This window comes from Odontesthes bonariensis, chromosome 2, assembly GCF_027942865.1.
Source record: "Odontesthes bonariensis isolate fOdoBon6 chromosome 2, fOdoBon6.hap1, whole genome shotgun sequence".
Classification (NCBI taxonomy): domain Eukaryota; kingdom Metazoa; phylum Chordata; class Actinopteri; order Atheriniformes; family Atherinopsidae; genus Odontesthes; species Odontesthes bonariensis.
Genome location: NC_134507.1, coordinates 5,955,422 through 5,983,405, shown reverse-complemented (window position 1 = coordinate 5,983,405; position 27,984 = coordinate 5,955,422). Strand labels below are relative to the sequence as shown.

Here is a 27,984-nt window from a genome sequence, read left to right as displayed (position 1 = left end):
AAACGTGAAGGCATTTTCATATAAGTTGCGAAATATAGAGTAATGGAATCTGATGAGGAATAAAGGGAATTGCATCTACATGTTCATTATAAAAGGTGCAGCTAACAATTCTTTATGCTTTCACTGATTCTGCTGTTTAGCAAGAAAAAAAAAAGGTTTTGAACTGTCACATTTGGCAACACGGTTGAAATGTGCTCTGATGCAAATAATTTTTTTCCCAACATTATCTTTATTGAGTTTTCAGCCATGTTTCCAGAACACACATATATTCAGAAATAAGAGTGCTCTCATATCCAAGGAGACATCAGGGGCCAAAGTTATTATCCAACATTCAAATTGTCCTTCCTTGCAAGTCAGATATTTATGAGATAATATAGAGCAACACTTAGTACAAGTATAAAACTAAAAACAAAACAAAAAACGAAAAGAAACAACAACAACAACCAGAACAACAAGAATAAGCCCATATTATTTCGCTATTGTGCAAGTAATTATTACTCCTGTAGTACAATTCCCCCGTTGGGCTATAATTGGGACGTTCACCATCATTTTTCATTTAGAATTTTATTCACCTTTCACATTCTAAAGCTTGTTTTACACAGTTCTTATCAAAGAGGTGCTCCTTTGTATGTCTGGTGAATCAATGATCCTTTTAACTACACACACACACACACACACACACACAAACACTGTAAATGCAACATTATCATATAAATTTTGTATGAGTAATGGGAGTTATGTAAAGGAGAGAGGTGTCTTGCATAAGTCCCAGAAAGAGGGGGGAAAAAAAAGACAGAAGAACTGGAATAGAACATTTTCTAATCACTCCATTGCCCACTTCAGATGTTTATTTTTGTAACACGGGGATTATGATGACCATTCAGAAGGGATTAGTCTTTTCAATCGATTTTGAGCATGTACTCAATAGCACAAAACCCCCACAGCAACCAGGTGAGTAATCCCTTTCGTTTGGAAAGAAAACCCCGTCAGGTGTCTGCTGTGAAGACGCCGAAACGGTTTTCCTAACGTCTGCATAGATTTCTCTTCCCCTCGAGAAGTCGTTCTTGTAACTTCCTCATCTGTCAGTCAAAAAAGGGAGACACAGGGAGAGAAAAAAGGTCAGTAATGGGATTTAAATACTGCTGGCTTTTGTCAATAGCCAACAATGAATCACAGGCCTCACCTCTTCCAGATCCTCCTCTGTCGCTGCCATCTGCTCGGTCATAGAGCCCCTGGGATTCCTGCGTCTCTCATGGATCCTCTCGACACGGGCAAGGATCTGTTGCTCCAGCTCCCAGGCAGATCTTGAGAGGCTAACAGGTCAAAAGTCAAAATTTCTGATCAAAAGACTCGGTGTCTGGATGCTATGGTATGGCCTATATTGGCATCAGAAGCTTTATAAGATGGCCAACAGTAGATTAAGAAGGCTGCAGCTGATTGTTTTCTCCTCGGTTATGATTGATTCAATCAGTGGAAACAGAACAGCACACGCTTGGCTATCTGATCTTGTTTGGCAGTCTTTTTTTTTTTTTAAAGGCATAATGTTATTAAAGAAAGAACAAAAGAAGCTGCCTATCTTCCATGATGTCTGCACAGCCTCTCTTTGCCCACTAGGTGTCTCTAGCGTTACACCTTCATCAGCAGGACTCAATGGGAAACCAATCAAAGTGACCTTTGGGGGATATTTTCATGCCTACAAGTAATGCGCTGTACATTTTTAATGACAGAATGGGGGTATTCTCCTATAAACATCCTGATTGGAAACAAACTAAAGCAAAGAAACACTGCTGGGCTGGTTCGGATTATGTTGACTGCACTCGACTGTATTTCGGTCCCTCAGAAATCCTGCTTACCTGTGCTTATCCGTCTCTGTGGTGGACGCACCAAAAACCTGCCTCGGTAAGATACCGCCGCTGTCCTCCCGACCAGGTTTTGGATCTGCTTCCTGTAACAGAGTGATTTTTCTTTGTGCCATGAACAACATTGTTTTCCTTTTTGATTGCAGAGCTGGTGTAGCTTGTGTACATAAAGGATGACACAGCTGTTGCATTATACAAAGCTACAGCCGGTAGCTGCAGTTGGAAGGCCGCAGCATAACGGCCTCATTGTGTTAAATGATGTTTTTTTTTTTCAGTGCTTAGTCACAGTGGTGTTGCTGGATGTCTTTTAAAAAAATCATGGGCTGCACTTCAACTGCATGCATTAGAATGTAGCTGATGGCCAAATGTCTCCACACCATCCACCTGTGGTTGTGTGCAGTGTGTGTTTCCACAGCTACGCACTGCTGTCACTGAAATCTGTCGCTGCCACATTATCAACTAACTACCTGACAACTCACTCACTGGCATCATTACTTATTTATACTGTTTTCGATATCATATTTACCATTTAACTTCTGTTACCAGCGGGGATAGAGGTGGCGCTCTGCTGCCCCCTGGTGGTTGGCAGGTTGACAGGTAAAAAATTGGAGCCCACACCTACCTCTTGCTTTCTCTGCCTGTCCTGTCTCTTCTGTTTGTGCTCTGACATTTTCCTCTCCTGTGTGGCTTTTGCCTGCGTACGCCACTTTTGAAGAGCCTCTTGGCTGCTGCGGGGAGAGTCAGATAACAAAGCAGAGTAAACGGTCCATGTCGTGGAAAATAGTTTCTGGGCTTCAGAAAAATTGCTCCCCATTGATAACGCTGTCATTGACCGCTTATCTGTTCCAGTTTCACTAATGCGAGGTGTCTGCTTTCTGAATAAACATTCTGACTTTCCCGTGTCAGTGTTTTTTACTGCTCGTCAAATCGCTTCTGATGGCCGAGATAAAGCCGCACAGACAAAAGATTCGAAGCAAAATTCGATGAAACTGAGGCTGAAATGGGCTTACATTTTCCTCTGCTCCAGAAAGGCCTGCCTCTTTTCTTGTGGCCTCTTCCACGGCTGAGTGTCATACAGAGGAAGCTCGGGAATTATGCTGGCCTTTGTTGTTGTTGTTGTTGTTTTCCTGAGAGAAGAAGTCAAAGCAGAATGCTCCATTTTCATTGCTCTCCAGAGTTCTGAGCCCCAGTGGACACAGCTTTGGGAGATTTTTTTTTTTAATAACCTGGTCCCGTCTGTGGAGAGTGTCATTAAAAAAAAAAAAGTGTTTAGCTCACCTTTTCCAAGGTATCATGCCCTCCACACTGTGGCACTAAAGTTACCTCCAGCGAGAATAAATTGATCTCGTTCATTCTACCACTGGAGAGAAAATAACAGGATGTCGGGAAGGTAATACGAATGTATTCCCAACTGATATTTGCTACCTGGCTCCACTGTACCAAAAAAAAATAAAGAAATAAAGGAGGACCGAACAACCCTTATATAAGGGGGGAACATTTAAAGGGATAGTTCGCCTCTTTTGAAATGAAGCTGTATGACATCCCATATTAGCAATATAATTTATGAACATTGACTTACCCCCAACTGCGTCCTGTGAGCAGAGTTCCAGCCTCGTTTTGGTGTTGACGAAGGTAGTCCGGCTAGTTTGCAAGGGTCCCGAAAATAAAGCGTCTTGCTTCTCAAAACAGCGATTGTGAGGTCTGACTTTTTCTGGAGGGACGATTTTGTGATGCAAATGTATTACTCTTTTGAACGCATATTGTTTTGAAGAGCAAAACGCTTTATTTTTGCCACCCCAGCCAACTAGCCGGACTACCTTCGTTAGCGCCTAAACAAGGCCGGAACTCAGCTCACAGGACGCAGCGGTGGGTAAGAAAATGTTCATCAATGATGTTGCTAATATGGGATGTCATACAGCTTCATGTCAAAAGAGGCGAACTATCCCTTTAAGGTTTTTTCTCCGCTTAAATCAGAAATATTCCTATAATTTAGTATACGTCAGGTTACGTTTTCTAAGTCTAAACCGTGTCATTGCAGGATCAACAAACTGGTGATAAAGCACTCATTGTTCCACCGCAGCAGTCAAATGGTTCTTATACCACCCCCCAAAAAGGAAAAGGTCCAGTTTTATTTCACTGCATCCACCATGAACCCAAGATAATTCATGTTGTCTCTTCGTCTTAATTTCCATCGTCACAAACATTTTTCAGTGCAAAGGTCTCATTCCACAAACAGGTTGCTGCAGTGAAGCTTTGTAATGTGGCCATTCCACCTTAGAATCCTAAAAAGATGTTCCGGCATCGAAGGTCCTGAGCGAAGATGCGTTTCAGTTGTCATTTTGTCCCAATCCTCCTACAGTACAGATTGTGCAGATGTCTGATTTTTCAAACTCAAAATATCTACTCACTCTCTGTTGGAAACAGGTCAGTTTCAAAGGGCACCGGTACGACCGCATGCCGCCACAGAGCCTGGCTTTAGGACCTGTTGCTGATAACAAACTGGTTCTTTACGCCTCTGGTCAGGAGCACAAAGTCTTTTCCCAACAAAGATCTGGAATAACGATGGGTTTTGACCACGGCACACGTTTCCACTGTGCGACAGTCCATCCCAGATGCTTCCGAGCCCCAAGAAGTCGCTGCCGCCCCCGGGCAGGGTTAACACAGTAAAGTTTTCTAGAGGATTTTGAGAATATTACTCTGGATTATTGTGCTCGACAAAGGCTTTCCACAGCCATCCCTTGCCCATGTGATCAGATCAATTATCGAAGAAAGACAGCTGCTGATGCACATTGGGCTTTTTCATTCTTCCAGATTCCTCGGTTGATTGATACTGTGCACCGTGAACCGATAAGCATTGTTTCTTAAACACTTTAACGACTGTCTCACACATTTGTAGACAAACCGGTGATCTTTTTGATCTGATTACATGATTCCAGTCACCTGCTCAAACCAGCTGTTTGCAAAAAACATATACTCTATATTAGTAGTATATGAAGTATACTACATATTATATGATTATCAATACTTTTGAGACCTAATTTCTAGCCCTAAACTGTCCCCGTCCAAGCTTTTTTAAGCTGATGAGACAAAAACATGAAATATCCTGGATTCATATTGTTTGCAGTCAAATAACTAAATGGGAGAATTACTGCAATTTTCTTTTTCAGTGCGTATTGTCTATACCGTTCCCATTTTTCCCTCAAATTGGAGTTGTACTAACTGGAATGTTGGACCATTCCTCCCTGCTTTCCAAGTTTTCTCCATAGATTCAGCTCTGGGCTCTGACCATATGTTATGGATCACTTTGTTATGTTTGAAGGTGTGATAAAGCCCCACTGCAGATATTTTTCAGACTGCCTGATGTTTTCCTCCAGAATAACAATGAAAGGCCCCATTTCTCATAATTCCTCCATGCCGACAAGGCTGCCTGCGCTACTGCTTGAAGAGAATTCCCAAAGCATTACACTCCCTTCACCCTGTGTTACTGTGAAGATGTTCTTGGGGCTGATGGTTTCTCATCTCTTCCACCAAACGATAGCAACATTTTTATGTCCAAACACTCTTATTTTTGTTCCATCCTACAACAAAATTGATGACCGAAAGCTTTTTTCAGATGAGCTCACATCACGGTTGGGCGAGCTGTTGTGGGACTTAGTGACTTAGTGAACTGTTGTGACTGCAAATGAAGGGTTTGACTGAAACTATGCAGAAAAAAAAATTCTGAATCATTAACACCTGTAATGACTTCGTGAATTTAGTCATTGCTACAGTTTTCCTACTCATTTTTTTTGTGCACTGATCAAAGCATCCTGCCATATAAATGTAGCTCTGTTTAAACAGAAACATCATCCACATCAAAATCACTGCATGCACGGTGTCATGATTTTGCTACTTTGAAATGCAAAGTAGAATGTAAATGAAACAGTAAAATAATTCTTGGGCTGCAAATAAGCAATCAAGTAATAAACTAAAATCAGTTGATAATGAAAGAATAATTGGAACTGTAGTCATCTTGTGGTATGGTGCGGGAACAATCCCTACATCCTGAATGTCAACAAGATAAGGGACACCAGAGCACGCTCTACTTTCTTGAGGAATTTATATCCTTTAATGTTTGCACTGAATCATTGTTCTCTACGTCTGCAGTGGAGAGTGCAATCTGCCTTGCTGCCATCTGTTGGAGCAGCAGCATCAGAGCAAGTGATTAAATAAAGTGAACAAACTTAGAAAGAGGGCTGGCTATGGAGCCCCTGGAGCTGATTATGCAAAAAAATAAAAAATAATCAGCTTTATGCAAAACAAAATAAAAAAAAAGAATGTTGTAATTATGGAGAATACGGCACACCCGCTACATAACATAGTGATCAAGCGACAAAGTATGTTCAGTCAGAGGCTTCTTCACCTTCGCTGCAACAAAGAGCGTAAGTAAGTTTTCCCTTTTCAATAACCGATTACTATTTTCTGTTATTGATTCTTTATGTTTTATATTCTTTATCATTTTTACATTTATATGTACATATTATATATGACATAGAAGTTGCAGTGAGAGGCTCATCTCTCTGCACTGCAGGACTGAGAGGTTCAGGAGGTCCTTTGTCCCCACAGCCATTAGGCTTTTTAACAGTGACTGCTGACATGTTTTTCTCAAATTTATTTATGTATTATTAATAATATTATTATTATTATTATTATTATTATTATTATTGTTGTTGTTGTTGTTCTAATATACAATCATTGTAAATATAAATTTTTTTTTTAGCTACTGGACTAATTTGAATTTCCCCTACTGGGGGATAAATAAAGTATTTTTCTATTCTGTTCTCTATACATACATATGCACGTACATATATATATTTACATACATTAATACTACATTTTTTACATTTATTACTACATTTGTATTTTTTTTCTACTTTTGTTTCTTTTTTTCTATAACAGTTGACTTTCTAAAGATTTTTCCATGTGGGTTTGGATGCTGTGCTGGTTATGGGGCTTCTACTGGGAATTCTGCCACTTTTAAACATTTGTTAGGATGAGTAACCATGCCAACGGGAAAGTTGCAGCTTTAATGGTGATCACTGCAGATGAAAACCATGTTTCTCTCTGTCTGCTGTACTTCCATTGTTGGACAGTTTTTCAACGGTTTATTTTTTTACTCGTTTCCCTCAACTTGGAGATTAATAAAGTATTATCAAAGTCGGATGAATGTCGTGAGATGAGTGTGGTAGGCAGTGATTCACTTATTCCATAAATAGACTTGCTACTTTGCTTTCTGACTTGACCCGTGTGTATATACAGTTTGTTCTGGTGAAGACCTGCAAGTCTGTCACAGTTCTCACAAGAATGTCAATAAACAAATATTTGGTTATCTGCTTCTGTGTGAGTTATCAACACCCTACCTGAAAAGCAAGTTTCAGTTTCTCTTATGTTCTTTAATCTAAGCTGTGGGCTACAAAAGCAAATCTACAAATAAAATATAATCAAACCTTCTATACAAAGAAAAAAATACTTATTCAAAATTTATCGAACTATATTTGAGTAGATGTGGTGCTTTGGTAGATTAATTACAAAATTTTTTACTACCTCAGAATGAACCATTTCTATACACTGGCACAGTGGGTCCTTGTACATGAGAGAACCGCCATATTACCCCCATAAAACACACGTACTGTGCTGTATTTTTTGGAAGTTGGTGAGAAGGAAAAAAGGTCAGTGGATGTTGAGAATACATTTTGAAGGGACTTTAGGGGAAAAAATGGGTGACACCAAAACGGCGGCTTATTTAATCCTCAACAGCTCATTTAGCCGACCGATATATAGATGCAGTTTGTCGCTACATAGTTAGCGGATGTCAGATGGTTGATATCAGCAACTTGACCACTAAATATCTAATAAATAAAAGTGGTTGTTCCTTTAAAAATGCCCACAAATAAAGGAAGCTCAATGGTGAAAGTGCACATATCGGCAGCTATGCAGTTGATGACTTAACATGCTGTATCTTGCTTTGTAAGCATGTTTGAAAACTGTAGAGTGAATTAACTAAATTCCTTTTCACATGGGGTTATAGTTGAAAAACAGCCACCTCGAATAGAATAGAATAGAATGAATAAAGTATTTTTTTCTATTCTATTCTATTCTATTTTATTCTATTCTATTCTATTCTATTCTATTCTATTCTATTCTATGTGGCTGTTTTTCATCAGACCACATGTGAGGCAACCCCCTACAACTGCAGGAAGTTATCGATCTTGGCCAGAAAAAGATGACACGTGAGCTTCAGAGGTAGTGGAAAGCAGATCTTTAAACTTTCCCCAATTTTTTTCAATCCCTGTTTATATGCTAAGCTAGCAGTAGCTCTGTACTCAAGTCATTTGCAGGTACCCACATCACAAATCTCTTAACTTTCCCACAGTTGAACACATTTACCTACCTTCTGATGATAGATGGAAGCCGTGACTTTGGCGTTTTATCACCATGTGCCATTAAGCCCAGCTCAGCTTTGTCCAGCAGGATAAACTTGTCTTTGAGTTCCCTGAACTTCTGCATCTCGCCCTCATCCACCGACTCCTCCTGCTCGTCGACATTGGACCCCATCAGCTCCGACAGCTGGAGCCTCTCCACCACTGGCGATGAAACAACCATGGCAACAAGCACGCTGTGAGGACTGAAGACACTCGCAACAACCGTCACTGTCTACAGCTGATTGTGGCCGGTACAAACACAGTACGACCGTTTGAAATCACTGACTTTACTAAGCAAGTGCACACAAGGCATTACAATCGTCTTATTTCTGACCTGGGCCTCTTCAAATCTAGGCTAAAAACCTACTTATTTAGGATTGCTTTTAATACCCAGTAGTATGATGACACTTTTATCTTAGTTTATCTTATAAGATTTTGTTGTATTTCATTGCTTTCACTGTTCTTTTATTGTTTTTACTTATTCTTTATCTATTACCTACTGTAAAGCACAAGTACATCGTAATGATTGTTTGTAAAGGGCTGTATAAATAAAATACATTTACATTACAACAGGTAAAACATTTCTTTCTGAGCATCTACTGTTTGCACTTGTCAGCGACTGGATGTATTTTTAAACCACGAGTGGTAAAACTACACTCAAACAAGCTAAATATTCCATATTGTCACACCAGATAAAGGTTGGGGACATTCAGATCTGCCGGACTTACACTCTGAGCCAATTACAGTAAATAAAAAGGAGATTTCCCACTGAGGACCCGGGGTCTTGTCAGTAATAACCCTGCAGGCGAGGAGATAAATCATTTGATTCAAGGGTCTGGCTCCGCTCATTGTGCAGCAGCAGCCTCTCCTGTGGAGGGCTGTCTTGGGCTTCTCACAGTGATTACCTCCAGACACTGCCCACTGACAGAGAGCTCCTGTTTAAAGCCCGCAGGTTATCGATCATTTTCATCTGGCTAAAAATATTACAGAGCTGGAAGCTGGAGCAGCGGGGTTGGGGGAGATGGAGAGTCAGCTGAGTGGCACAAGCCGTCTCCAAGGTAACAGAAGTCACGCCAGTAAAGTGGTACCAAGGCGAGGAGCTATTTTTGATGCCACCCGTCCTATCTTTGGCAAAAAAGAGCAGATGGCGAGAGAGCATGTGCGTGCACGTTGTGCTGCTGCAAAGTTAAGGTGCCTTTGATTCACCTGGAGAAGTCTTCCTCACACTAACCGGTCGCTCTGCTAGAACTCTCCGCAAGAACTGCAGGATGGACCGGAGTCCCTGGTGCACGACGTCTTGTGGAGGAAATTGGATGGGGCAGTCCCTCAGGTTCAGGCCACGGAGGGTAATCACATTTCCTGGAAAAAAAAAAAAGCCAAACGCTGCTGTTTGTAGCGGCTTACGCTCTGCTTGGTAACTGACTCTCTGATCCCGATTAGTTTATAATGATAGCAGAAGAGGCTCGCATGCTGTAAATTCCTAATTACCAATATTAAATATGCATGACAGCAGCAGTGCAGTAGCAGAGATAACGGCAAGAAATAAAGCTGTAGGTTTTTTCCCCCCCAACTACACCGTCTAAACCACCGTTTTCTTATTTATTGAATGACGTATTTGGTACCCGACAATCATAGAACAAAAAGAAAATCTATCATTTCAAAAGCGTGAGACGCGACTGACTGAAGTGACTGAACTCAACTCACCCAGCTCTGGTGGAAGCTCTGAGATGGGATTCCCTTCCAGCAGCAGCGTTTGCAAAGACCTACATGAACACAGTCAGATTATCAGATGGCCGAGAGGGCTCTGCCTTGATCAAGCTGAAGTAGGATTTATCCCAAGCGGAACGATACACAGTAAAAGCACAGGAAGAGACGCTGCAAAGCAAGCTTAGGTTTGCTTTGATTCCCAATGGCCACAGTGAATGCGTTCGTTGGCCTGTGCATTTGTTTCATACCCTCAAGAGAGTCCTGCACAGAGGTGTGAGCAGAATGGCATGTGTGGGGGGGCAGTTAGCTCATCTGGGGGGGCAGAAAACAATACCTGAAAAAAATCGGTGGATAACCACGACTACAACTTCCAGCATAATAATAATAATAATAATAATAATAATAATAATAATAATTCAATTCGGTAATGAAAATATGGTCACACTAGCATAAATCATTACCGTCAATTTTGACAACAGTGTGGAATTTTTTTTAGGGCTGTGACTCGATTAAAATTTTTAATCGAGTTAACTACAGGCTTTGAAATTAATTAATCGAAATTAATCGCATTTTAATCGCATATACTTTATCCTTTAGAAAATTAACATTTTCAACAATATTTCAAAAAACACAGAACATATCCCTATTTGAAATCTGAATGTAGCATGAAAACACAGTATATAGAATCTTGGATGTTAAGCTGCGTTGGGCCCCCGTTAGCTTCCACGCTAGCTGCTACATGTTTAGCGTTGAGGTGATATTTGAGGCTTGATACGCTGCGGTGATACGCGAATTCCTTGTTGCATAATCTGCACACAACCACGCTCTTGTCGACGCTTCCATCCGTCTGTATTTAAAAAAAAATAAAAAATAAAAAAAATATATTATAGTGTGCGATTAAAATGCGTTATTTTTTTTAACGCGTTAATATGTGTGTAGTTAATTAATCGAAATTAACGCGCTAAAGTCCCAGCCCTAATTTTTTTATGAAGTTTTTTTTTGTAAAGAAATGTAGAACTTCTATGATGCAATAGCTTTTGTTTAACATGCTCCACATTCTCCATTAAGGATCTAAATTCAAGTAGATACTTGGGGCAAGACATCCAGCCAACTCCAGCTTTTTATTACCTTCATTAAGTCTACATTTCAGATCATTATATACAACAAAAACATCTGAAAATGTTTTTTTTTTCAGCAGCAAGGGGTTAAGGTTACGGAGGGGGGGGGGGGAGACGATAACAAAAAAATAAATAAAGCTATAAACTTTGCAGATATATTCTTTTTTTAAATCACCACCTGCATTCATTCTACCAATACAAGACACAAACAGAGATAATAAATCGTGGCCTTTTTTCTGGCCAGTTTTCTTTGGATGGACAGGGCATTTCTCAGGGGGGCAGTGCCCCCCCAGCCCCCCCGTAGCCACGCCCCTGGTCCTGCAACCAAAGAATGAAACATAATATAGGCCCACGGTGGCTTCATGAAGGAATTTCCTTTAAAAAGGAGCCACAGATGAAAAACAGCCCTGGATAACTCTTAGAGCATGGTAGGTGTTAAAAAAAACAATAACAACAGCAAACAAACAAACAAAAAAGGGTAAAGCACGAGTTGCAGAAGGTCCTGACCTGTGAGAGCCAATTTCAACAGGAAGCGATGTAATTAGGTTTTTTCTGAGGTCCAGCCACTGCAGCGAGGGCAAGCTGGTGAACAATGAGTCTGGGATGCTGCAGATCTGGTTGCCTTCCAGACTCAGATACTAAACATGACAAAGTAAGAATGAGTAGATCACGCAGAACAACACTTACGCTGCTGCAGGGGCGAGGCTAGGGTGCTTTTAGTGGTGCCAAGGCAACATCGTGAGAAAGCTCGGCACCCCCTGGCTCAGCACATTTTTAAAATATTATATTATGCAAAAACACTTTTTTTTTTTTGCTCAAGGATGCATTATTTTAGTGACCATTTTATTTATTTTCTAGCATTTGTTTTTGTTTTTTACTCTCTGTTATCCCTGTCCAAGCCACAGTCTTTTGAAATTAAGAGGTCAAAATTGAATGTTGTAGGGGAAAACACTACTCAAAGCAAAACTAATACGGCTCCAAAATTTATAAATGTACTAGTTCGCCTCAATTAGTGAGAAATAATGTGCCTGTGCGAGCACTGGGGGCTGGGGCACCCCTAAAGACCAGATCCTAAAATCGCCCCTGTGCTGCTGTATAGAATATGTTACAGCACACAAGATGTGGCTGATAAAGTTACAAACAATAAAACTGACTGTGAGGAAGCCACTTTTCAGGACTCGGCCGGGAACATGTTTGAGATTGGATCTCCTCAGACACAGCATCTCTATGGAGGAGCCCTCAGCGGACCGCTGGGGCTCGGAGTCCTCAGGCGGAGCGCTTCGGCTCTGCGGTTTGACGGCAGCGTTCCCAAAGACGAAGCGCGGCTCCTCTTTCTCTGGCGGAGCCATTTGTCGAAGCGACGCGGACGTGTTTTGGATTCAAAGCAATGACAATGTGCCGAATGACTAAATTCCTCCGCACAACTTGGCGCTAACGTTAGCGAACAACACCGCCCTATAAGCTAAATTACCTGCCGAGAAACACGCTACTTATAACTCAAAATAAACGCTTTTTTAAAAAACAACAACAAAACGTTGATGAGCCTTTACCAAAAAAGCCTCGCAAGTTTCACGCCGTAACCATGGCAACGAGTCTACACAAAGTACGGCAACCGCCCGCGGTCAAAACAAGTTTTTGCTCGTTAAGTTCCAACCAGGCAAGGCAAGGCAATTTTATTTATAGAGCACAAGAACGCAATAAAATCATTAAAAAAATTAAATAAATAAATAATATAGAATAAATAAACAAATAATATAAAATAAATAAACAAATAATATAAAATAAATAAATAAATAAAATAAAAATAATAATAAAAAACATGAAAAATAATCATTAATTCATTAATTTAAAAGTGAAGAGTGCAGATAAAATACTTTCAGGTGTCATATGCACGGCTAAATAGACCTGTTTTCAGCCTGGATTTAAACATTGTCAGAGTTGAGGCCTGTCTCACATCTTCTGGAAGACTGTTCCAGATGTTAGGGGCATAAAACTGAAACGCAGCCTCACCTTATTCAGTAGTTAACCAGACATTCGTTAGTATTTAATTTAAATGTTAAATATTGCCTCTCCGTTGAATGCAACGTGGTAGAACTGTGACGTATTTAATTTTTATTCCATTCTATTGGTATTAAATTTTGTGCCGACCAGCGACATGTATAAATATAGTGTGTGTATTAGATAAAGTGTTAACCCCCCCCCTTCAGTGATCCGGCTCCACCCGTAAATCTTCTAATGAGGCAGTGAAATAATTCACTGGTGTTAATTTGGATTAGTGGTGGCCAGCACTTGTCCACTGCTTTTACCTAAACTGAAAAAGCCTCTGCTTTATACTGAGGTCACCCCGCCTCACTTTCCCTCTCACATAGGCTTGTTTTATGTGTATGACAGTCTGTGAGCAGAGCGTCGTACTGGCCAGCAGTAGTCACATTACTTACTGACGTCAAGTTTGGCAGAACGCTGAAAAGCAACTTCCGGTTACCACTTTCATAATAAAAGCATCATTTGCAAACTGAAAACAAAGTAAAGTGAGAGAAGTGTTCAAAGATGAAGTCTGTTTATTCCTCACGTCTTATTAACAAAACCCAAAGTGTGAACCGTAGCTTTTTGAATCCGTTCTCATAAATTTATAGGATTCTTTTTTTTTTTTTTTTTTTTTTGACATTGTTCATCAGACAAAAAGTATAGATCACAGAAAGATGTATCAAGCAAACCAAAATTAGATTCGGACCAGTGAGTAAGGAGACGTAAAAATGATGGTAGAGGATGACTAAAATGTACGGAAGAGTATTAGGGCCAGGCATAAGAAAAAACATTTATATTTTGCCCGTCGAGAATAAAGTCGACATGTCGAGAATAAAGTCGACATGCCAAGATTAAAGTCGAAATGTGGAAAATAAAGTTTTCAACTTTATTCTCGACATTTCGACTTTATTCTCGAAATTTATGTTGACGTTAATCTCGACATGTTGACTTTAATCTCGACAGGCAAAATATTATTATTTTTTCTCATGCCTGGCCCTAATACTCTTCCGTAAAAATGAGACATCCCAAATAGGAAATAAAAGTGATGGAAAACAAAACAAAAACAAAACAAAACAAACAACAACAAAAAAAAACAAAAAAAAACAAAGAAAGGCACACGTCTGTCCAATGCCGTTGTCCATACTTTAACCTCTAAATTAATTCTAAATGAACCGAATAAGGTCAACAGTCCAAATGACCAATTAGAAACTGTGGTATCAAAATGCGTTTTCTTTCTTTTATTTTGAATTATCACCGCCACACTTCCGGTTTTGGTCGCGCTAACTGCGTGCACCTTCACGCGGCTCACACACAATCTCGGCACCGACTGTTGGTTTGGCTGCGGAAGACAACTGAGCACCCACCAACACGTTCCTCCGACCTACAGGCTCCAACTCAACGGAACTGTCTTTGTTGTGCACATTATCCCGGGTGCGTCGGCACGTGCCCGCCGTCTCCGCCGCTTTCAAAAGACTTTGACTCGCGCGGCTCAAGATTTTGTCGGCGGAACGTAATTGGGCAGAGAAAAAGCGAAATATCGGACTCCGTTTGGGGTGACATGCACGACTGGTGTTTCTGTCTTTTGAGGAGGGTGTCCAACGCGGGGCTGTAGTTTCTCTTCCAGAGGCGAGGAATGCTATCTGAGCATCAATGTTTCACTGGGGCAAGTGGAAGAAGAGGATGGGCGCCAACAGTTCTTCTAAGAGGCCGGTTTTCGACGAAAGGGAAGATGGTAAGTGATGGAGAAAGTCGAGCACGCTTGCAACATGAGCACGGCAGCTGTAGCCAATGACGAGTCCTGTCAAAGTATACTTGTTTAGTGTCTAAACAAGGCAACCAAGTTGCCAAAGTTTCCGTTCGAGGTTGACTTTCAGGTTGCTGGGGCTAAAAAGGAGGAGCGACCAAAGTTTGTTTTGGAAATCCAACTTCCCACTCTCAAACCAACTGTACAGTGAATTGTATCATCCAGAGGCGACAAGAAATAGCATCTACACATACATACATACATACATACATACATACATGTATGTATGTGTATATATATATGCACTGCACTAAATCAAATCAAATCAAATTTATTTGTATAGCACATTTCATGTACAAACAATCCAAAGCGCTTCACATAAAATAAAAGCATTGCAGCAGGGAGTGTAAGAATTATTAAAAATACATAAAAGAATATGAAGAGAAACAACTAAAATCATTTAAATGAATTTAAAAACAAGCAACAGTCCAGATAAGTTCAAAGATATCGTGCAGATTTCATGCATAGACACATGAGAACAGAAATGTTTTTAACCTGGATTTAAAAATGTCTCCATTTGGTGAAAGTTTAAGCTCCACTGGCAGTTTGTTTCCACTTGTTTGCAGCATAACAGCTAAATGCTAAATGTTTATTCTGGACTCTGGACTGGACCAGCTGAGTTACTAGCAAAGTAACTTTTAAAACAAACATTTTCCACTCATTGCAGAAAGTTTTGACGTTTCTTTCAACGCACGCTGTGATAGAACACACAAAAGCCTTAATGTACCCTTTTTTTTCCTTTCTTTTTAATGTGGACACGTTTTTGGGGAGAAAAGAAAAGTGCGTTAATGGCATAATTAAATCGCCATTAGCGTCACGCGTGGAAGTAATGACGTCTTGTGAGGGTGTCGGGCCTGAGCTCCTTGGCAGAGCAGCCGGTCGGCTCAGCAGTGAATCTCTGTGATGGACTCCAAAAATGTTGCTGCAGAGCTGTCAAATCGGAAGGCTCCGGCCAAGTTGCAGGCAAAACTTGGGGAAATGAGGTCATTTCCCTGCAGGGCTGTGGTACTAAATGTGTGTGTGTGGAGTGTTGAGTGCATCTTCTTCCAAGGATAACCCAATTAGGCCTATAGCATCTTGTCAGTCCAGCTCCAGTTCAGCCTCCCATCAAGGCGAGTGGCTACAGAGAGAGTGAGGAGTGGCCCTACGGCTTTAAGTGGCGCGCTCTGCCCTTTTTGCAGCTGCTGATCAAAGCTAAGCCCCCCACATCTCGAATGTATTAAGGTTTCAGAATGAGAGACGTTCCTGGGCAGACTGATTCTCTGTCATTCGTGGAGAAACCTCATCATGACCGAGGGCCGAACGTCTCGGCGCTGAGGTGACGTTTCTCGCTCTTGACGGAATCATCTCTACGATTCGGTCTCTGCGTCTTCCACAGAAGCAGGTGCCGCCCGTCTCTGACCTGAAAGCGATAACAGCAGTGCTGTGCAGGATGAGAGCCTAATCGCTGCCAGTCGCCATAACCTCCGTCGTCATGCATACGGACTGAGGCGGGATCCGTTCCTGCGGAGCAAAGGTGCTTTTGATGTAATCACTACACCTCGCTGGCATCACGGGGCATGTAATCTAGTGTGTGCGCCTGCATGCAACAATGGAAAAATAAAAAAATATGTACAGCGAGTAGAGCTTTTGAAACAGTTAAAGTCACAGTCCTCACACTTGTGAAACGCTCCGGCACCGCCTTTGTAAAACAGCCGCTTCTCTCTCACCCCGTGCCTCGTTCAAAGAGCTGCTGAGAGCTGATAACAGCCTGAGCGAATCCTGGTGCACTGCGTTGTGGATGCCGACTTAAAGTGTCTACATGTCTCTTGCTGCTTGTCATGTCTCTTAGAAACAGTGCACCCCCCCCCCCGGCCTCTTGGAAAACAGCATGCGGCCTACATTGGGCAGTAATATTAGAGCAGCTTTTGGCTCAAAAAGGCTGCAAACATAATCAAGCGGTCAGGTTGATGTCCAAGCGTAGCTGCCAGAAGGGCTTTTTTGGCAGATAGTTTGATTAGCAGAGGAAGGCTGTGGAATTGATTGAGGTACACATTCTGCCGGTTTGATCGTTGTTCGTTTTCTCTGACACTGTTTGACAACAGCACCCTGGGTGGGAAATGGCGCTATCAGTTAGTTAATGAGTGATTAATTCTCATCGATGAGGCACCTATATCATGGGTTTGTCCTCATCTGAGAGATGCTGGGTCTTCTAGAGCTGTAAAGCTCTCATTAGATGTTTTTGGAAATGGTGAAATGGCGCCTTTTTGCCACGAATGAGATGAGAAGATTGAGACCAAACTCATTTCAGCTTAGAAGTGAAGACCACGGCTCCTGGAAGAAAAACGCACGGAATGGTTCATCAGTCTTGGAGGATGTTGGAACACAAATCACAGACGCCGCGTACAGCTATCTCATTGAACAGCCGAAAATGTAGAGAAGGGGGAGGGGGGGGGGGGGACCCTCAATCGTGAAGAAGAAGTGATGGAATCACCTTGTGTTTTGCATTTGTCAAACAGATGGCTGCACAGATCTGCATCTGTGGATGCGTCTGGAGTTTAAAGAAAGTGCTTTGCTGATCTTAACAAGCTGTTGCGCCGGGCTGATTGACAGGATACAATGTCCAAACAAGAGAGCTGTCAGTTTGCCACAGTGAAAAGGATTATGGGAAAACAAAATAAATGAATAAAAATCCTTCCAGATGGTAATTCAACTCTCTGCGAGGCAAAATATGTTGGTCGCTCCCCGTCGGCTGTGTCCACAATGGAGCCAACAAACAAAATGGGGAAGGTTGTGAAACGGAAACGTGTAGGTTGAACAAGTAGGAAAAACTCTAAAAGAACAGATGGGGGAAATGGTAACGACCCGACGGAGCAGGCTGAGCAGATTCTGTTCTGTTTAACTATTAGCCAGGCTGCAGACAAGGGGCACTTCACTCTGAAGGCCCCATAAGAACAAGGAGCAGTACCAGCCCGTCGCTTTTTAGAAGAGGCCACTTGTCGTGAGCACGCTCCAGTTTGCGGGAGAGTGTGTAGAATTGACAAACTTTTTTTCCATGAAGTCCTCAAAAAGCACGTGTGATTGTGAACGCGGAGCGTGCTGCGTCATATTGTTTGATCATTCTTGTTAAGCCAAAGGCAAATTTCCACTTCTATCCTGTGTGTGTGTGTGTGTGTGTGTGTGTGCGTGGGTGTGCCTGCCTGAATGTCTGAGTGTGCGCCCGACTGCTCTTCCCATCAAGGATAAATGTCTGAGGCAGCGAAAGTAGATTCGGTTGAGGATAAAGATAGATGCGCAGATAGACGGCTGATTACTGCCACTGAATACTGAGGCGCCCACTTTCTTTCATCTTTGTCACAGACTCTCAATTTGTCTCACTTTTTTTTTTTTTTTTTAGAATTCAGTGCAGCTTTTCGTTACCGGCCTGCTCTCACAGTGGCGTTGGCTGTAATTTGCCACAGAAGCATCACAAGATATGGGAAGAATGGTAGTGATGTCACCTGGTTTGTCTTCATGCTAATAATTGTCAGCAACAGTTGATTTCCCAAACACCAAACATTTTAAAGCCTCTTCGCTTTGACCTGTCAATCAGTCAAACATAAGAAAAATGATTAAACTTAGTAAGGAACTCATTTTAATTAGCTTCTTTGGAGACTCTGATACATGTTGCAAAGACGCATCATTTGTTTTTTCGACCTGAAACTATTCAGAGACGGCAAATCGATGTCGAGATTCAGCGTCGGTGGAAAGCTGCCTGCTGTTTTTCCTCATGTCGTCAGCATTTGGTAAAAAAGGAGGGGGAAAAAAAGGGTACCTGAACACACCACAAACACCGACTCATCCAACTGCTCGAGCTATCCTGTGTGAAAGGATGTTATTCTCTAATGTAGCAGGGGGCTGTGATGCATATGGTTTTCAAGAAGGGAAGCCATGAGACCACATCGATCAAACAATTTATCAAATTAATTGATCAATAAATCGCCGCATGCTTTGTGCTTTTGGGTTGTGTCCTACAGCGCCGCTCTCCCTTGAATCATAGCTGTCTGCTTGTCCTCGCCCCCCCACTCGGCCGGGTTCTTGTTTTGGAGGTGGAGATGACAAATGATAAGAGACTTTGTGTGACATGTTGATTTAGTTGCTTTCTGTCATCACTGTTCCCCCCCCCCCCCCGCTTTCTGGTGCAGTCATTGGCTGTGACCAACAGCCAATCAGAGTGGTCTGTCTCACAGGCAGATCTCCATTCCACAAGTTAAATGCGGCTGGCGGAAAAAAATAAAACATTTTTAAATGAATAAATCCACAGCTGGATTCCACTGTGCCAATGGTGCATTATGCTCCGTGAAGGCTGACGTTCCCAGCAGCTGATGGCTGGCAAAGCGTGACGGGATCTTTCTCTGGAATAATATTCTCTTCTGACATCCGAAGTCGAAATTGAACATGCAATGACTGAAAGGAGTCGAGTCGACATTTGGCATTTTAGGTGCAAGCACCAAGATGAAGCAGCACTTTTTGACGTACAGATTTTAGGAACTAAATGGAGATGTTTGTGTAACCTGAGAGAAGAACGTCAGCGCTGTAAACACCTGCGCTGTCAAAGCAGTTGGAAACACCGATGAACACAATTACAGACCTGAAGTAAAGCTGTGCAGCTTATCATAGATACATTTTATTTTTACTCAGATTTTGCCTTGGTTGGAAGTGCAAGATGCAAAGGGAGACGATGTATGAACTGAGTTTGAAATGCCAGATGTTGTTTCCTGTTGCATAAACTTGGCTCATTTTCCCTACAAAAGAGAATCGGTGTAAGTTTATTCTCTGAATCTGTAATTATTACACTGTTCCATCACTACATTTAAATATGAGTACATGTTAATGCTGCCTGCTTGTAAGTCTGGTCCAACTGTGTTTTTACGTCTCCACTGCACCTGCTGTTCCTGTTGACAGCTTTGCGCCGGCGTTTTCCCTGCAGACATTTAGACTTGTCGCAGCAGGAAAATCTCGGCGGTTGCTAATAACAATAGCAATGGATCTGTTCTGCTCAAATGTCTCCGCGAGCCAGGATGAGCAACAACACCACCTGAAATGGAATTGGCATTTACAGCCGTCCTTTTTCCCCACCGGAGCACAAAAAGAAAATGTGTTCCACGACGAAGGCCCCTCTGTGGTCGGCCGTGTTGTGTTTTCATAATGGATGGAAGCGCTCCTACAACATCTTACATCTCCTCGTAAAAGCTGGTCCCAGAGTCGCATGTGTGCGCCGCTGCGTCCGTCTCTCCGGGCTTATGTAACCTTGTTTGCTTCAGGTGATGTGCAGGTGATGACAGTTGTAGCAGCTCCAGGGCCCGAGCGAAGGAGTCTTCAAAGAGATTAACTCAGCTTGATGCTGACATCAGAGGGAGGAAAGGTCGCTCTCGCTTGTTGAGGTGTGTGTGTGTGTCCACCTGATTCTGTAAAGGGAGGACGGATTAAGACGAGGCGAATACATTTGAAGCGGGCTTGGAGGAGTGTCTGTTTGGCTCCCGTTGATTGCTCTGTCTTCACTCTCTGCTGTTGTTGGACATGTTTGCTCTTTGCTGACCTGTTGAGAGATAATGAGCACACAGAGCTTTATTATAGGCCAGAGATACTCATTGGGCGGCTCCTCGAGCTCTAATTGGTGGCTCGCACTCTCATAGTAGCTTATAACAATATGGTAACAATACATTTTTTCAAATAACATACAGCGAATACTGCACAGTATTAAGTATTTTTATTAATTTTGCGTTTTTGTATTATTAAGTATTTTTATTAAGTATTAATTAAGGCTTAATGGTGTTTCCTAAAGGGGGAACTGTTAAACCTGGCAACGCAGCCCGCTTAAACCACCGTCACACTTGAACGCAGCGCACGCTAGCTCCTTTAGCCAGCGCGAGATGCAGGCACAATGGATCGGTTTTTAATTAAAAAAGGGAAAAAACCATCACAAAAACCATGCCCATCCTGAATGTCTCACAAACTACAAACACAACATGAAGAAAGTCCAGGACATGCACGCCAGCTTCCGCTCATCCCAGTATTAAGGCAAATGTGGTCTTAATTAAAAATGTATTGGCTGTGTTGTTTCTTTTTTTGTGGGATGTTTTATATGTAGAAATGCATATTTGCAAAAGGGGACTTTAGTAAGTTGTTGTAAAAGTGGCTCTTCCCTTGATTTTGCTCGGCCAATGTGGCTCTGGTGAAAAAAAATAGTGAGTTTCACTGTTATAGACCATAAATCTGCTTCGTTTTGTCACTTTGAATTGATATTGTAATTGGAAAAAAGGAGGTTCCAATAAATCCAACAAACCCTCTAGGTGCTGTAGCAGCAGCAGTTAGTTCAGTATGTGACTTACTTAGTTGATGGAGAAATGTATCACTTGCTTTCAGCTCATTACTGCTTCCATTGCCGAGTTGGTTCATGACAAAAGGAAGAGAAGTGGCGCTTTCGCTCAGGCGTTACGTGCAGGTAGCCTGAGTGAAGCTGTAAGTACATTTTCGCTGTGCTCAGGCTCAGGAGGGCTCGCAGCAACTGAGGAGGATCGGAAATTACAGTCAACACCAGTTGCTTGGAAGGCTAATATAAACTCTCTGTAGTTTGTAATCCCATTTATTACGCAGTGTTCGCTCGTGTGTGTGTGTGTGTGTGTGTGTGTGCTGCCTAATTGTGTTTGTGGGGAGGCCCCTGAGCACTGTAGTGAGACAAACCCTGAGATCCAACATTTCATTTAACAGCCAGCTCAGACAGTTATTGCCCACTGAAACCAATTAAAAACACTTTTAAGATGATCTCAGATGGTAAAATTGTTGTCTGGTTGGCTTGGCACATAAAAGTTTTTAAGCACACAGGCTTTTACTTCTTGGTTAAGTTACAGGGAGATTACTGACTGTCAGCTCCCCCTTGTAATTGGTGTGAATTAGTTCAGTCTCAAAATAACTTGTTTATAAAGCACAAATTTGTAGCAAAAGTCATCCGAGGGTACTTCAAAGAGTAGGTTTACAGGTTCTATTCAAGTTTGATTGAATGCAGTCCAATTTGTTATAACATTATTGATATAAAGCTAGTTTGAAATAAAGTAGCCTAGCTTAGCCTCAGGCAGTGATCAACTCGTCATTAAGCTCTGCAGTGGCCTGATTAGGAGACATTCATTTGAATCAGGTGTGCTGGAGGAGGAAAACATCGAAAACATGCAGGGCAGTGGGTCCCTAGGACTGGAATTGAGAAAAACTGGCCTAAGGAAATCAACGGATTGCATTGAATTTTCAGCCCCCCCCCCCCCCAAATCCTGAGCACCGGTGCTGCAGAGGGCCACAGGGGAGAAGAGAATTTCCTTTTAACAGGACGAGACCTTCAACACAACCAGAATCGGGGAGGGTGGCCATCAGCTTCGACCAAATGTGGCGTGAAAGTCCATACCATCTGACGGGGGTAAGGCACCACAGCAGTGATGGCCATTGTTATCTAGTTGTTGTTGGACGTGTTTGATTTACAGGTTGAAAAAAAAGTCCTTTCACTTTCCATCAATGCTGTTAGTCCAAACATAGAAAACTCTGTGCCCCCGGTAAAGTCTGGGCCCATCTTTACCACCGTGTTTGTCAGCAACAAGCTGAGCTGCACGTCATTAAAAATTCTCCTTCCTGCTTTATATTTAAACAAAAAAAAAAAAGGAAAGCAACCGTTCTTACATGTAGCTACTTCATGAACAAAATGTGACGAATTCTGCGAGGCTTGTAAACAATGCTGCGATGGATAACCACACTCGGCTGGCAGATATTTTCCTGCACTTTGTATTACAAACGAGTCAGCCACTCGGGGACACGGCTTGACTCAGCACTTCTGTCTGCTCAGCTGTGACGTGTATCCTGCTACATGTGCTGCACTTAGAGCTGAGAGAAGTAGTGATGGATTCCGAGTTGCTCTGCTGGACAAACCAGCCATTCTATATCCTCCCCAGGCTTCTTACGGGCTAACACGTTTACGATACTGGACTGATGTGGGCCGGCCGATTTAGTTTATAAACGAGAGAATGAGGTCCGAGGAAGGTTCTTGGACAGGATGGGCAGCCACTTTGATGTCGCAATACCACACCACAGACCATCACTGCAAGTCTTTATGTGAGCTTGTTTTTGTCACACGCGCTATATTTAAATGCACACAACGAACACGATTTAATAAGAGAAGTCATTGAGAGGCCGGAAATCGAAGACCATGTGTAAAACCCTTGGTTGACGTGCTGTTGGCTAATCAGGTTTCTCCCCAACCTCAGACATATTTCTTAACAGAAGGCTTTCGATCTATTTAATTTGGACACTAGCATGCATTACTACACATGATAGTCTACTCTGTCATCCAGCTCACTTTCCCTGTCTTAAATCTGTCATGCCAAGTGTTTTTATTAAAGCTCAGTCCTACTTACTGTGAAGTACTCGTTAGGTTTTGTTTTTCCACCGGGCATCCAGTCATTTTAATCAGTTTCTCCTAATCCCTTTTCCCCAGTAAAGAAGTCTTACCTTTACCAAAGTTGCTCATGTAAATGCAAACACATGTTCTCTCTCTTGAAATACTCCACAGTGAATGGCCGCTGAATGGCAACACTTATTAAATCTGACAGACTCCTCCCTTCCAGCTGCCTCTTACTCCCCCGGAGGCTGCAACACGGGCTGCATTTCTGAAATCAGAGGTCTGTCAAAACAGCCTTTCTACCGTTTACAGGTGTCAGAAAAGACATTTCCAGTCAGAAACAGGTGTTTCGCAGGGAAGGTTGTGAAAACTGGATTATAGCTGAAGCATCATGTGAGTGCGCACCTGACTGGTGAACTGAGTATGCAGCTCTGTCCTGAATACCTGAAAGAACTAACAGAAGTCAGGTGTATCTGGGCCAGAACACAATGTGTCCTGCCTCTGACTCCAGAAAGAGCAGCTAAGGGGGAAAAACTAGGCCACGCTGTCCTTCTCCTCTCACCTTAAACACACACTTAAATGCAGCACTGTGCATGTTGTGCTTCAGCACAAGCAGTGTTTTGACATTTTAAAGAATTACGTCTCCTTCTATAATTACAAAGCTACAGCTCTGCTCTTTCTTTTAGTAAACCCATGGGTTACAACGCACGTCTGCACATAGAAAATTTCATGGATTGGAAGAGAAGATGCATTTTTCAGCCCTCAACGTGCTTTTCATTTTGCTCAAAACAAATGATGCTGTCTACTTCTGTCACAGCTCAGTAACTATACTGTGCGCTTTTTTCCCCCTTCTTTCCACCTTACAGTAAAGCTCCCGATTTGCAGTATAGCTTGACTCTTTCTTTTCTCACAAAGGCTGTTCGTGACTCTCAACTGCACCCCCCCACCCTCCACCCCCCTCCTCCCAGGACTGTGCTCTAAATAGATCCCTAATGTATCTCTGTGAACACTCAAAAGGTTAGTATGGCATTTTAACCCTGGAGTGTGGTCCTTTTCTTCTTTGTGATATGTCACAGCTCAGTGGTCTGTGAAACCAGGTCCCACTGAAAATACACCAGAGCGGGGGCAGTTGTTGTGTTCGCTGTAGTTCTTAATTGGAAGAACATTTTTGAAAGTATACAGGATGCAGGGAGTTTGGAACTGTGTGGCGACTGTTGACAAACCTGATTATGCATCGGCCGCTGTGTGTGTACAGACTTACCAGCAGTGTGTAATATTTCTAATTGTTTTTCATGTGCCATGTTTCCACTTCAAAGTACCTGAAGGTTTTAACTTCAGTAACTTTATGTCAAGGAGCTAAAAGGTTCCTTTTAGCTGTTTATTAGACAGCGGTTTTTGTTTTTTTTCTTGTTGAATATGACTAAATGTTGCCCACACATAGATTTCACTTAGCAGGTGAATTAATGACCACAAAAAGTACATTTGCTGACCCCCTTTCAACACTGTTTTTACCTTTATTATTCTATCACAGAGGACAAAACACCGTCCGCAACTGACTGCATTTCCCCTACACTGAGTATAGGTGCTAATCGGTTTTTCGGCTCTCTGTGTTATCTGTTGCGAGTCGGTCAGCCACTCAAACCAGAACTTGAAGCATGAAGTGCATGTGCTGATTCGCAAAACTGACAGCTACAGAGTAGATGAGCGATGTCATAAGCCGCATTCGGACTGTAGGAACCTTTGGCAGTTCTAATAACCTTTTAATCCGCGGGGCCGTTTTCTCCCGCATTCGCACATACAGGAACTCGGGGCTTTCTCCCTCAGTTCCTAAAACCATTTCAGCTCCTTCTCCTCAGCTGGGTCTTTTCAGGGTTCTATAGGAACGCATCTGACGGAGGTGTTTGGTGGTTGGTAGCTACGCCCCATGTCATGCTATCACGGCTGAAATGTTTCCTCATACGACACGGACACAACTGGAGCGCGTTTAAAGGGGAACTGCGGTATTTCCAACATTAAGCCTCTTTTCTGAGTCGTCTGCAATGTTTTAGAACCCCACTCGCCGCTTTTTTGATGTTTACTGCTGTCTCCGGTATTTGCCTAATTTTGATTCATCTCAACCTGCTTCAGAAAGGCAAGTCATGCGCATGTCCAAAAAGGTCCGTAAAAGCACCATAAACGTCGGTTTTCAAAATAATGAACTCACCGCCTGATGTGATCGTCCATGATTAATATCACCATCATGCAGACCACGAACACGGTGACCTCCCCGCTCTCCATGTTAGCTTCTTTGTGGTGTTTTTCATTCTCTCCTTACTTTACTGGGTTCTGTTTTGTTGTTGAATGTGGCGCTAAAGTTACACGTCGCTGACGCAGACGGCTGCGTGCGGCGCATCAGTCCCGACTCATGTGCGAATGCAGACTGAAACAGTTCCGCTGGGGAAGGACGGTTATCAGAACGAAATTCGAGGAGGACCGTTCTTTGAACGGCTCTGTCCGAAAGCGGCTATAAAGTATGCCTGTGATGAGATAACAGCCGTTCAAATGCCAGCTTCAGCTTCAGCTTCAGTTGGAATGTGTCCGCGGAATGAGAGGCAGTTGAGTGTATTATTTATCCGTCTCAAATATTTTCACAGAAGCATCATGTATGCCTGCCTCTGTGCAAGTAGAATCAACTTTTCTGTGGAGCAGAATTATTAAGCAAACTGGTTCTGTTGTCAACTGAGAATTATATACAACAGTGATGCCATAAAAGGACGTGCACCCGCAACAACCGTATGAAGGAGATACGAGTCATGCTGCCGTTAATTGTCATTTACAAGGGGTTAGGGTTAGAAAAACACACTGAGTCAGTGCAAGAGGAGTTATGCCAAAACAGATTTAAATGGATGAAATGCTGGTAAGTTAACAGATTTCTAGTGCTATTGCCAAAATTAGCTGCTTAGATGGACTGGCTCCACCATTTCTTAGCTTTCTCGAAGGCTTCTTTTTATTTGTACAATAACTTGCCATGCAAACTGTAACTAAGGTTCCCAGTTCCTGGAGAAAGTTCCAGTAGTGGAAACATTGGTTAACAGGTTAACTTGGTAATTACAAAGAGGCATACATAAAATTACAAAAAAAGCCCACATTTATTTATACTTCAAAATACTTTATATATGACTAACTTTATCAACAGTTTGTTTATTTCCCCAAAGGACTAACATTTGATGAGTTTTTGGACAAATGAGTGCCGTATGAGGAGAGGTTTTCCTGTTTTTATGAAATATAGGTTTTTACCTATCTGTTTTTTTTTTCAATCCACTGTTTCATTTTACACTAACAGCTTTTATCTTTTAAACTAGGAAGGGCTGTTACACGTGTTGTTTACGTATTTATTTGCACAGCTGTGCTTTGTTGTGCAGGAAGAATTTTAATTAGATTCAGGCTTTGGTTGATTTGATTTAGTCATTTGATTGTAAGTGCTTGTGTCATCTTACGCGTGTTTCATGTGTCGTATATCGCCATTTGGTCTAGAAATACTGGGATATGACGTGTGGTTCATATCGTCAGACCTTTTAGCCACTAACACAGGGCGACTCGTTTCACTTCTGACCAAAGCAGTCTACAAAGTCGGCATAGAGTTGCAAAGTTTACGATAATAATGACGCAGGTTCTGCTCGTTTCCTCCCTGCTTACCACTCATTGAGTTTCAGGGTTCAGGACCATGGACAGCTCCGAAGACTTGACCTGTAGTGATAACCCAAATGAAGACAACCTCACTAACTTTCCTCACGTCCAACATTCACCATAGCCAACTGTCCTCAGCCCCTCCCCTCCTCCACCACACTCGCTCTGCTCCCTGCAGCTCCTCAGAACACCTACCACATCATGTCACATTCAACATTTAAGACGTGCTGTTTTCCAGCAGGAGTTATTAGACACAAATGATCTCCCGCAAAACGCAAAAAATCCCACTGTGCAATAGATTCAAACACTCCTTCTCATAATTGGTGTTCTGGAAAGAAAAACCTTCATAAATGCATAAACATGAGGGCCAACAGCATAAAATACCGTGCTCACTTTTCATGCGCTCACTTACCCCTGCGCCTCTGTAGTTAATCCTGTTAGCAACTCCGGCCTGGAGGCTAAAACCAACAAGTCCTTTTTATTACGGATTCATCTGCAAATTACCGTGAAAAATGTCCTTCACAGCTCATTAGAATTAACAGTGAAGTCTGCCCAGAAGTAAAAGGATAAGCTCAAAGTAACTGCCCAACAGATCTTAACGCAGAGATTTTAAAGTGCCAATACTGTGAGACACTATAAGATGGTACCAGCAAAAACCACTGAAGAAAAAAAAACAGTTTTTTCTCACCCCCTCTTGGATAAAATCCTCATTTTTTTTTCGCCTCTAACAGACACCCAACTGTGGAAGCAACACTGTTGTTGACATCCTGGAACTAACTTTTCGCGTGCTGGTTGGGGGGTTGATGACCTTTTTGAGGGGTCGAATAGAGCTATCCAATAAATCCATTCCACTGTGGAAACGTGACACGATGCTGCAGGAACAATTACGCTCGGACTGACTTTCGGTGTAGACGATCCATACGTATTGTCTGGACCCTGATGTAATAAT

General features: G+C 42.2%; 1 protein-coding gene and 1 pseudogene across 1 annotated transcript in view; one reads left to right on the top strand and one right to left on the bottom strand.

Moving 5' to 3' along the window:
• Positions 1-611: 611 nt before the first annotated feature.
• LOC142398728 (uncharacterized) lies at positions 612-12,494 on the bottom strand (annotated as a pseudogene).
• A 2,003-nt stretch (positions 12,495-14,497) lies between these two features.
• The window catches only part of stk32c (serine/threonine kinase 32C), a 95,284-nt gene continuing 81,797 nt past the window's right edge, over positions 14,498-27,984 (top strand). Inside the window, exon 1 of the mRNA XM_075474649.1 lies at positions 14,498-14,902. Coding sequence (XP_075330764.1) covers positions 14,821-14,902 — 82 coding nt within the window. The 5' untranslated portion in view covers positions 14,498-14,820. The remainder of the gene's footprint in view (positions 14,903-27,984) is intronic.